Genomic DNA, 12,439 nt, shown 5'->3' with positions numbered 1-12,439 from the left:
TGTTCTATAATTGTAGGCTTATATTGTCCAGGAGTTAGCAACCCAGCTGGACAGAAACTGATTCGAGCGTTCAGGCTCCGTAGTCAAGGCAACTATGAGTCAATTTTACAGTCACTACTCAGGCAAGAAATTATACATGAAGAGAAACAGGAAATGGTATAATACAGAGAATGCAATGGTGTCACTTTCTCTTATCAGACAAACTAATGATTATCAGCTTAAAAGAAAGGCTCTTTATCTTTACCAAAAAAACAGTGGTCCATGCCCACTGACATGTTTGAATTAAAGTGCTCCAGATTTTGTAGATTTACTGGTCTACAAAAACATAAAAAAATATACACTAAAGGACTGAAGGGACAATCAGCACATCAAATGACCTTTTCTAAAACCGATGTAGCGATACGTCCAATCAAACTAACCCCTGGCCAAATAGACTGTGTACATTCACTGAATCTGTGTTAGTGAGCACTTCTCCTTGGCCAAGATAATCCATCCCACCTCACAGGTCTAGCATATCAAGGTGCTGATAAAACAGCATAAATATTGCTCAGGTGTGCATATGACTGCCCACAAGAAAAGGCCAATATGCAGTTTGATCACACTGCACAATGCCACACAGTGTGCAATTGGCATGCTGACTGCAGCAACGTCTACCAGAGCTGTTTGTGAAATGAATGTTAATTTCTCTACCATAAGCCATCTTCACAGGCATTTCAGAGAATTTAGCAGTACATCCAATCGGCCTCACAACCACAGATCATGTGTAACCACACCAGCCCAGGACCTCCACATCCAGTATATTCACCTCCATGATCGGACAGCTGCAGCAACAATTAATTTACATAACCAAAGAATTTCTGCACAAACTATCAGAAACTGACTCAGGGAAGCTCATCTCATGCTCATCATCTTCATCAGTGTCATATGCGATGGCATCTGCCATGTAAGGGAGGCATTATGTTCACGGATGAGTCCCGGTTTTCACTGTTCAGGGCAGATGACAGAAAGCATGTATTCATGCTGCCTAATCTGCACTTTATATGCCAGGCCTGTGTGGGATGGATTATCTCGGCTTCTGTGAACAATAATGTTCACAATGGGTCTTTTGTATATGAAGATGAAACAATCTTCCCTGGCATCTAAGTGAAAGTGAAAGTGAAGTGATTTTCATTGTGATACACTGCAACACAGCACACATGCACACAACGAATTGTGTCCTCTGCTTTTAACCCATCACCCTTGGTGAGCAGTGGGAAGACATGACAGGCGCCAGGGGAGCAGTGCGTGGGGATATGCAACGTTACCTGGGCGCAATTGCTGGTCATGGGGTACTGCAGGCTCTGTCCCATCCTGATTCCCTTCCTTTAAAGGAGTACCAGTGTTCAGGGTCCAGTATTGTTGTCTGTCTCTCACTGTGTGTGTGTGTGTGTGTGTGTGTGTGTGTGTGTGTGTGTGTGTGTGTGTGTGTGTGTGTGTGATTGGTGAGAGGTTTTACTGTGTCTTGTCAGAGTAGGTGGGACTCTGGCTGTTCCATGGTCTTCACGCCTTTTCCCCAAGTAGATTCATATATGTTTGTCCTTCATTACAATAAACAGTATTTTGTTAAAGCACCTGCACTTGGTCCTCCCCTTCCTTGGTGTTGTGACAATAAAAATGTTTCAGATCATTTAGTTCAGCTCATGAAAAATTGAAGTGATTGTCACTGCAGCACACAGTAACACAACAAAATGTGTCCTCTGCTTTTAACCATCATCCTTAGTGAGCAGTGGGCAGCCATGAAAGGTGACTGGCATCAAACCAGCAACCTTCCGGTTAGGAGACCGTTTCCTTACCCGCTAGGCCCCAAAATAGAACCAAAAACAGAAGTGTTGACATAAGGTCTTCAAGTTAATATGCTTTCACTATGACATTGTTATTTCAAATCTGTGTTGCATGTACTGTAAATATAGTGTGAGGGATTTTCATCTTAAAAACCAAAACGTATTCAGTTACTCCTTTATATTAATTTCACGTCTACTTCACTAATGAATAACAATAATAAAACAGATTCCTTTATTCATATACATATGTAAAGGAATCTGTTTTATTATTTTTATTTGTTATTTTTTTTCAAATATTGCCTCTGCTCTTTGTTTCGGTATTTCTTGGTGGCCTTTTAAGAAGCTCTCTGGAGATGACTGAAAAAATGTTGAACGCGATCGTGAATGAAACCCGGTCATTCATAAAAATAGGTCCAGTCTCCTCCGCGATTGGTCCGCTTTCACCTTCTGAATATTGCATCAGTTGGTGCGCAACCATTGGTCAGATTGTGGACGGACGGGGACTGTGAGCCAATGGGAGTGCGTGTTCTGTGCCCCCAGGGAAAAGCAGCAGGTCCCTTTACCACAAGGCTCATTCAAATCGTGGGAGTCCGAGAGAAAGCATCTATCGATCCGTGCCGGAGACGTCGCTTATTTCCATATCTCTGGGATCTTATCTTTTTTTTGTGCGGGTTTTGTCTTATTGTTAAGGAGGCTGCCGGCGACACTCGGTGAGTTTATGCGCGATGCGCGTAATTCATCACATTCAAAATGGTGCGCTGGAGACACTGAAGCTGCGCTCCGTCTTAACTTTACCTGCAAGCACAAGAGTCGCGCAGCGAACAGAAGCGCCATTTTCCCCGCGAGGCTCTGCCGATGGGAACCATTTTCTGCTGCTTTGCATGCGGATGCGACGTCGGCTAAATGCGTGGGGTATTTTTTATGAATGGCGAGGCTGGCGCTGCACTCTGCGCACGGATCCAACTTTCACTCCATTGAGGAGAAGCAGGGACGCGTGGGGCGGGGCGGGGTGTCGTGACGGACACCCCGATTATTCATATTATAATTTCACGTTCAGCATCTCCTCACTGGTTTTCAAACGGTTTGATGAAGATGGTGCTGCGAAGTGTGTGTGTGTGGGTGGGTGTGTAATATAAATATGAAAATGTATATTCACACTCTTTTCATTCTGAACGCTTGCGTTCCTTGAACACAAAATCATACACAATTTAATCAACGCCTGTGAGAGACTTTTTTTTTTTTTCCATCCCTCTGTGTCAGGATGTATCTGTTTTCCCCTTCATGGGGCTGAAGCTCTTATGTTTTCTGCCATCTCAGTAACATGTCGCTAATGTCTTTATTTTCCTTGTACATCATGTTGTTTTTGTATGTCACTCCACGTTCCGTATTTTAATTGAATAATGTAAAATAGCCAAGCGTTGTATTAAGGACAAAGGCGCTGACTCACTTCAGCAAAATTAGTTGCCAGAATCGCAGTTTTCACGCGGATTAATTCCTTCGTTTAATTCTGGTCGTTTTTTAAAACGTTTTCTTCATGTGCGTAGATGGGTTTGATGAGCAGTACGCTCTCTGATGTGCAATTTTTTTTATTCTCGCAATTAAAAAAAACTGAAAGCAAATATGTTTTTTTTTTTTCACTGACCCTATTCTGGTTGATTGCAGTCTCTTGAGAAACATTTCTGCTGGAACTTTTTAAGTGACCTGGCAACCCAGTGTACAGAAGCCCTTTCTGTTCTTATTTTAGGCCTCCTTTTTTTTTAGGTACATCAAACCGCTAATATTTATATTTCAGTTGGACTGGCAATTCCGCTTTTGCAAAGATTTTCTTTTATTTATTTTATTTTTATTAAGCATGTTAGAAATACATTGGTTGTATTTTATATTATTGCAGTAGTTTTAAAATGTTTCAGAAAGAAGTTAAAGCTCATAAATACTCATAGTATGTCCTCTATAATACTGGTATGGTGTAGGATGCCGTGATGCCCGTCTGACAGGCTTTTAGAACAGGCAACAGACGCTGGAGGCTGCAATAAACAGAAAGCTCTCTGGGCCAGAGACTATTCAGCATGTCAACTCTGCGTCTGATGCGGGATCCGTAGAAGACAGTCGGCTCACATCAGTCTTTTTTTTTTTTTTTTTTTCCTTCTCTCTCCCACTTTGTCTTTATCAAAGAGGAAAGAGGACCGGAGTGCAAACATCTCCCGCAACTTATAGGTTCCCCTTTACTGGGAAAGCCCTGTGAAGGTCTGAAGAACATGGATGGATTTTACGACCAGCAAGTTCCATTTAGTATCCCAGTCAGTGTAAGTAAACATCACATTTTGCCTCGGTCCTGCAAGGTCTGTCTACTGTTTTTCATCTCTGTCTTTTCTCTGACCGCAGAAGTCTTCTCGTGCGGAGGAATCTTACACCAGACCAGGTAACGAGAAGAAAAGGAAGTGTGTGGATCCTGAACTTGCTCAAGACACAGAGGGTAATTGTGTCATGAATATTTAAACAAAAGGGCACTCTTACGTGATAAGATGAATATCTTAATTTCTGCCAAAATTCATTAACAGAGTCTGTTACAATTAACAATTTAGCATTATTATCAATTTGCCCCGCGTGAGGTTAATTTCTACTGATCTCCCTCGCTCTCCCCTTCAGAACTGTTTCAGGATTTAAGCCAGCTTCAGGAGATCTGGATTGCAGAAGGTGAGTAATGCCTCACTGCGCTCCAGAAATGGACGCAACTATTAATATAAAGACTGATTTGCATATTATCACTATATGTGTGATTTTACAACGGGACACCAAATGGCCATTGTCCCTCTCTCCTCACAGCCCAGGCTCCCGATGATGAGCAGTTTGTTCCGGATTTTCAATCGGAGAGCTGTGAGTACCCGGCACAGCCCCACATTCTAGAAACATTTATTATTCATTGCACACTCCAGTCTACGTTTGGCTCTGTGGGGAACACTGGATGCCGGGGTCCAACAATAGTGTCAGATTACGGAGTAGTCAGTTGGAGGGATTGCATGGTGCATTAAGACATTGGAAATGTATGGAAGCTATACCTCTCAATGGTTTACTCTCATAGCGTGACTATTTGTTCTGAAGCCATTTTATGAACACACACACACAAATGTGTTTTTATTTATTTTGCAAATATCCATCCCATCCATGTCTCCTTTAAATGAACTGATTGGTATCAGACATCACATGATCTTTGTGGCTAATCTGATTTCACACACTCCTGCACTGAGCTGCTGCTCTGGCCTGATCATGCAGTTGAAGACTTGTTCTTCCCACGACTCACATCCAGGAGCCTGCCAGCTCAAAAAAAAAAAAAAAAAACAACTCTTTGTGTCTTATTTACTTTTTGAACTTTCAGAGCTTTTGCGCACCAGCTACCTGCCACAAATTAACTTGTTAGAATTTATACTTCTGTAAAATATTAATTTATTAACGCAGCTGCATTTTATTTAACTTCCTTAGTGGACACAATGGTAGTAAGTGGGGTTTGAACCTGTGACTTTGTGGCCTTCTGGTCTATAGGCGAGTGTCTTACTCACTAGACCACTGCCACCATGTATTGGTCCTCTGGTATTGCCTTTGCACTTTTTTTTTCTTAGCCTCTGCTGCCCTGCCACAGCTCTGGTGCTATATATTTGGCTCCCTTTGCACTATTTCCGGGGATTGGGTTTCTCCCTTGCCAATTATGTGGCGCCGGAAATGGGAGATGATGCAGAGAGCCAGAAGCTAATGGTTACAGTGCAGGGAGGATCGGGTGATATAGGGGAGTGATTTTCAGAATCATTGAATTACTCACTGATTCATGAGTATTGACTTGACCAGGGCAGTAAAAAACTGTGGGCAGAGCTGTGATTGCATGTGCTGCTGATGGCATTGTATTACTTATTATGATTACATTTACAGCTTTTATCAGACGCCCTTATCCAGAGCAACTTACAATCAGTAGTGACAGAGACAGTCCCCCCCAGGAGACACTCAGGTTTAAGTGTCTTGCTCATGGACACAATGGTAGTAAGTGGGGTTTGAACTTGTGATTTTGTGGTTGTCTGGTTCATAGTTTGGTAGTAGCCTAGTGGGTAACACACCATTCTACTGATGGGTGGGTGGGCCACTTTTATTGTCAGTTTACATTTACATTTATGGCATTGATCAGATGCCCTTATCCAGAGTGACATATATCCAGTAGTTACAGGTACTCCCCCTGGAGCAACTGAAGTTTCTTGCTCAGGGACACAATGGTAGTAAGTGGGATTATGATAGTAAGTGTGTTACCACCACCCTACTCTCAGTTGTCAACTTAGGAAGGGTGGGTGTTTAATATCTCAGACAAAAGAACTTTTTTAAATGGTGCTTTTTCGTGTCTAATGATTTGAGATGCTTTTATTTAATTTTCCACAGTGATATTCCATGGACCACCGCCGGCCAAGATTAAACGGGAAATGAGCCCCTCCAAAGATCTCTCCCACTGCAGCCAGGACTACAGTCCTGTGCCCTATGGAGAGAATTGCCTTTACGACTTCAGGTACCCAAAGTACTCTGCCTTGCTGCAAAATATTCACTAGGTTTAGGGTTGATTGTAAATTTTGCCCCTGATTAGATGTGACCTGCATTTTTCTGATCAAAATAAGTGGATTAATCCTAATTGTTAATGCTTGTCAGTGTTCAGTGCCTAGCAGGTAAGGAAGCAGACTTGTAACTGAAGGGTTGTGGGTTCAAATCCCAAACTGCTAAGGTAGCACTGAGGTTGGTCAGGGTTGAGCCGAATTCTGCTGGGTGGGGTCAGGCCTAAAACGTTACAGCTGTAGGTACCACCACCGCACACTGCTCCCCAGGTGCCTTTCATGGCTGCCCACTCACCAAGGTGATTGGTTAAAAGTAGAGGACATATTTCATTGTGTCACACTGTGCTGCAATTTATCACAATGACAATCACTTCACTTTCACTAATTATGAATGTCCACTCCAGTAAGCCTTTAATTTACCTCTGTGGCCTTCGGGGCGCTTTCACACCTACAGGTTATGTGCGCTTGACTTAAATTCAACTTTGTTTCCCGTCTTGGTGCAGTTCGTTTAGTCTGGTGTGAACGCTTCCTTTATTAACTTCTATTCCCTCAGCAATACATGCAGAAAGAAAGTTCTCAGGTGATTTGAAGTGACATATTTTGGTTGGCTTAGACTTTTTTTTTTTTTATTCCCTGTGTAAAAGGGGACCAAACCCAGAGGAAAACTCACCGACTGGTCTGGCCAAAGCAGGGTGTGAAAGCGCCCTTATTGTCTTTATTGTGTGTCTTCTGGACTGTTAATGCTTTAGAAATGTCTCTCCTAAACCGTTACACCACTTTGACCAGACTATTTGCCTGTCTCGGCAGTGCCTACGAAAGGAAGCCCACCCCTGGGTTTAAGCCATTGACTCCCCCATCAACTCCTGTCTCACCATGTGCATCCACCAGTACTCCAGCCATGAACCCCATGCTGAAACACAGCCCTAATGCTCCCCTGGCACAAACCATGGGGCCGCGGGCCATGCCAGGTTCCAGTCACAACCAGAGGGCACTTCCTGCCCATTGCCAGAGCCCACGTTTTTCCATGCTGTGTCCAAACTTGGACCATGAGGGACCTTTCAGCTCAGAACACAGGTGATATTTGTCCTGCTAAGAAGCTCATGGAGTTCTATAGCTTTTCTTAAAAATGTGTATCATGTATGGGTGGTATTGGCCTAGTGGGTAACACACAAGACCACAAGGGCATCTGATAAAAGCTTCCTGAAACCCACGGGGTTCTACTCTTGGAACTTCTAATGAGAATTTTTAGCTATTGCTGACTTTACGGTAATGTTTTGATTGAAGATGATGGTCAAATGAAAATAATGAAATAATAATATTTTATTAATATTACAAATATTGAATAAACTGAACCTTAGATGTGAGCTGCAACTGTATTTGTGTCTTGTACGGAATCCCCAGTAGATGGAGCTACCCTGTATTGTATTAAATCCCTACGTCCCTACTGTCTGTCTTCCAGATTCCAGCGACAGCTCTCAGAGCCCTGTCTGCCCTTTCCTCCAAATAAGACTCAAGGTCAAGTAGCCTACCTGCCTCACACCCCCAGCACTTTAAGCCGCGATGGGAAACCCACATACCATCGTCAGATGTCTGAACCCCTCGTACCAGGTCCCCCCCAGAGGTTTAAACAGGAGATCGTGGATCCTTGTGGAGTCGCTAGTATGGTGTCCCCTCAGCCAGCCTGCCGTCCCATGGCAATCAAGCAGGAGCCCAGAGATTTCGGCTTTGACTCTGGTAAGATCTGGAAGAGAACAGCCCAATAAACGTGAGACTTTGGTTTGGAGCTCTGCAGTTTGTGCTATACTTGACAAAATATTGTGAATCAAGATTCCACTCAATTCCACCTTGAAGGTTTAACAAATGGGTGTTGAAGGGGAAAGACTGTTTAATGGAATGTGCTGTGTGTGCTGGCATTGGCATGAAAGCTTTCACACCACACAGTCAAGCGCAAGCAAATAAAGGAAGAAGGCACTTAAAACGCTTTCCCATGAAACCTTCTGATGGAACAACAGTCCTCTTCTTTCGCAGTGCAGGGCCAAACTTATATTTCATTTTCACATCATATGTGAATATCAATAGATTTTTAAAAAATATTATTATCTAGTACTTTCAATTGCTGCCATTTTTTTTTATGTATAAAATGTTTAAATAAATGTACGCATCAGATTTTTTTTTTAAATTTTTTTATCTAATTACACTTTAAACCACACAGAATTTCAAATATAGTTTGTTCCTATGTCCTCATGTTCTGCCCACTCAACACTCAGCACTGTGCCCTACTGCATAGCTTTGTGTTCCATGACGTAATGCAAAATCCTCTTAACCCGTAGCATAAATACCCTTGGCTTCATAAAGCACATGCGGTAGCGTGTATGGGAATTTGGCAGATTGATCGACCGGTGCACTCTATGGTCTGTGATAGCTGCTGGTGGTTCTATTGATTGGTGGGAGCACATGGAAGTTTTGCACTGCCACGGTGCTCCGTGTCCCTTCAATTGCATGCACGTAACCTTACTGGGCCAAACATTTTTTGACAGTCATGAATTGATATCTAGCCATGATGAAGTAATTTGCTTGTCTCACTAAAACATGTTTTTCGTGGGCGTATGTTGCATCATTGGATGTGTGTGGGCTGGGACATTAGCAGCCCAGCTAGTGTGTCCTTACTGGTTGTGTAAGCACTAGTGAGTGACTGTGGTCAACATCCATCCCCTGCAGTCTACTGCTGGAATATTTATCTTGTGCTTAGACAATCAGTCCAAAGATTTCTTTTTAGCTCAGTTGAATAGTGAAAACATTGTGGTGGTGTCACAACCTTGTATGTCTTCTTGCAGAAGTGCCTAACTGCCAGCCCTCATTTGCAAGGGCTGCAAGTTTCTACCAAAACCATGAAAGTGAGTGTTTGTTTTATTAATATTAATAGCGCTGACAAAGGCAGGCTGTACAAAGCAATAGTTTTTTTCTGCTAATCCGAAAGCAAATATACCTGACCCTTCCTCTCTTCACCTCACCAGGCTTCAGCTTCGATAGGGAGCTGCAGATGTACTACGATGACGCCTGCGTTGTTCCAGAACGATTAGAAGGTGAGTTGGGCGCATACATGTCCCTCCTCGATTAGTTGAATTTGTAAAGAAAGAGATTGATTTCACTCCTTCCCACTGACCATGTACATCCATCCACATCTGCCCTCTGCTGTCCCTTACAGGGAAAATGAAGAAGGAGCCCTCTGTGTACCGTGAGGGCCCGCCGTACCAGCGACGGGGTTCTCTGCAGCTCTGGCAGTTCCTGGTCACTTTGCTGGATGAACCTGCTAATGGCCACTTTATTGCTTGGACAGGACGAGGGATGGAGTTCAAGCTTATTGAACCAGAAGAAGTGGGTTTAAATTTTTTGTGGATCTTTCGCGTTTAGTAAAGTATATAAGATGGTGCTTCTTCCTGAATCGATTGTTTCGGCAATCAAAGAATAAGCAAGAACTGGACATCTTTTATACTGTAGTTAAATGTATATTGTAATAATGTATATTGTTAAGTTTTTGTGTGTCCAAAATATAATTTCATAAACACCCAAATTTGTATTAACATGAAATTACACTTGCTTGTGTCTTTTGGGCTCATGTAAATGCAAATAAATTCTTATGTTAGAGAGTGACACCAGCCTGGAACTCGCACCTGGTTTGCTTTGGAAGAAAAAGGTGTCTGAATGTATTTATTTTTTTTTTTTTCAGGTTGCACGACGTTGGGGAATCCAGAAAAACCGTCCAGCCATGAATTACGACAAGCTTAGCCGGTCCTTGCGCTACTATTATGAGAAAGGGATCATGCAGAAGGTAATAACGCCTTGTCATCTGATGTTCCCTGGGTGTGAAACGGAGCATCATGCAGAAATCTACAAATTGAAACTGGTCTTTGTCTCTCTTAGGTTGCTGGTGAGCGGTATGTGTATAAATTTGTTTGTGACCCTGAGGCACTGTTCTCCATGGCCTTTTCCGACACCACGAGGCCCAACCCGAAGGCTGACTCTGATGGCCTGGCAGGTTTGGAGGACGACGCCTTGCCCCTGATTCAATATGATGATGGAGCGCCATTCCTGCTGGATGGAGGGGAGCAATGCATGGCTGGGATGCTCTTTCCCGATTGCAATGTGTACTGATGTCCATTCCAGTACCCTCTTCTCTCCACTTTCCCTGCCCCACGAAGTCCGAAACCTGAACTGCAAAGCAGACTGGGTCATGTTTGACCTCCCCGCAACCACCACAAACCCTTTCTTCCTTGCTTTGATTCAGTGTTCTATGGTCCTGTTAGAGGTTAACTCCACATGCCCAACTAACTTTCCCATCCAATCAATGGAAACCTCCACCGTGATGTCCGAACAGCAGACAGGGTGGCCTGTTTTCTTTTATGCGATGGGAGTTGGGATCGCCTGCTTTCTCTGGTATTAGCCAATGAAAGTAGCGAACAGAGTGAGCAAAGAAAGGACAGCTATGATGGTGGTCGTGTGTAGCTATTCTGACAATCTTAATGATATAAAGTGTGAAACATTTGATTTACTCTAAGTGACAAATGCAGCGCACTTCTGCCTTTCTGGTTCCACATTTTGAAACCTAAAGCCTATCTGAGAAAAAAAATAAAAGGGCTTTATTTAGCAAAAAAAATAAATGAGGTACTGTTTGGTCATATTGCTTAAAAAGCTGGCTTACATATTTTACAACACTTAATGTAGACCTTCCTAATATTGAAATTTTGAGTAGGCATAAGTCAGATTTTTTAAAGACATATTTGCCCTTTTGTGTGGGGTGAGGATAATTACTGGGACTGTTAGCCCATGTCGTCCATTTTGCCATAATTCTTTTCCTCATAGTAGTAATTGCGCTGAGGGGTAACTGGATCTTACTAGAGCCTACTGATGCCTCCGAATAGGACTAGATTCACTGTGATGGGCAACGGATGCCTCATTGCTCTACTCCACTATAATAAATCACCAGGATGGCAGGCAGTAGCATTGACATTTTGCATGCAATCCAACTTTTTCTTAGATTGACTGACTAAGAGACCACTTCTGTTACTTTCTCTTGCATTGTGTACACAAATGGCGACTGTCCATTCAATGAATGCTTCATCTTAAACAGTAATTTGTTTTTGTGCATCTTTTTCTTTTCTGAGATGAACTCATAAATATATTTTTACAAAACTCTGCTTTTGTTTGATTTTATTGTATGAGCTATATAGAACTGTTTAGGCCACTTGTCCACCAAAACAACAATGTCCCATGATGCCATCTGGTGTGCTTGAACTCGTTCTGTTTCTTGTTGACTACATTAACTGTGCCTTGGTTCAGGAGGTGCAACTAACATCCTGGTTTCACAAATGCTTTTTTTTGGCTATGAAATGCAGGCTTCAGAAAATGCAAGTATAGGTGACATTTTGCTATCCTCCTGATAACCACAGAGGGACCGCCTCTTCCCCACACTGTTCAGTTTGTAATCTCTGCTGGGTACAATAAACACATTTTTTTCTGCTTCATACTCTGGTCTCTCATAAATACTTTTTTTTTTTTTCCCAATTATGTGCTTCGGCACAGTTTATGGTTTATAATGGTTTATGGTTAAATCAGTGGCCAGAAAGCGCACTGTTGTGTTCTCACACTTCCTCTGCAGTAAACATCATGTTCACAAGAATATCATCAGATTCTTCTACTTTCATAAGAAGAAGCCCTAAATGGCAGATTTCTGTTAGCCATTCCCACACACTGCTCCCCGGGCACCTTTCATGGCCACCCACTGATCACCTGGGGCAGTGGTGGCCTAACGGTTAAGAAAGCGACCCCGTAATCAGTAGGTTCCCGGTTTGAATCCCGAGTAGCCAACGTGCCACTGAGCAAAGCACCATCTCCACACACTGCTCCCTGGGTGCCTTTCATGGCTGCTCACCAAGGATTATGAGTGAAAAGCAGAGGACACATTTCATTGTGTCATCGTGTGCGGTGTTGTAGTGTTTCACAATGACAATCACTTCACTTTTCAAACAATTGGCTTTTTGGAAA

At 42.8% G+C, this 12,439-nt stretch overlaps 1 protein-coding gene across 2 annotated transcripts; it reads left to right on the top strand.

Annotated features, from left to right (window-relative positions):
• Window positions 1-2,405: 2,405 nt before the first annotated feature.
• LOC114797285 (ETS translocation variant 5-like) lies at window positions 2,406-11,921 on the top strand. Of its 2 annotated transcripts, none has more exons than XM_028992077.1 (13): window positions 2,406-2,530; window positions 3,993-4,123; window positions 4,203-4,239; window positions 4,467-4,514; window positions 4,644-4,694; window positions 6,234-6,357; window positions 7,205-7,471; window positions 7,857-8,131; window positions 9,232-9,291; window positions 9,412-9,480; window positions 9,603-9,772; window positions 10,125-10,226; window positions 10,319-11,921. In XM_028992077.1, exons 2-13 carry the CDS (start codon window positions 4,076-4,078, stop codon window positions 10,547-10,549), a joined length of 1,482 nt encoding a protein of 493 aa, XP_028847910.1. In that variant the 5' UTR covers window positions 2,406-2,530; window positions 3,993-4,075; the 3' UTR covers window positions 10,550-11,921. The 2 variants fall into 2 exon arrangements, with proteins under 2 accessions (XP_028847910.1, XP_028847909.1); XM_028992076.1 differs by having other exon boundaries at window positions 4,203-4,293.
• Window positions 11,922-12,439: the final 518 nt, after the last annotated feature.

This window comes from Denticeps clupeoides, chromosome 9 (assembly GCF_900700375.1).
Source record: "Denticeps clupeoides chromosome 9, fDenClu1.1, whole genome shotgun sequence".
NCBI lineage: Eukaryota > Metazoa > Chordata > Actinopteri > Clupeiformes > Denticipitidae > Denticeps > Denticeps clupeoides.
This window is presented reverse-complemented; position numbering and strand designations above follow the sequence as displayed.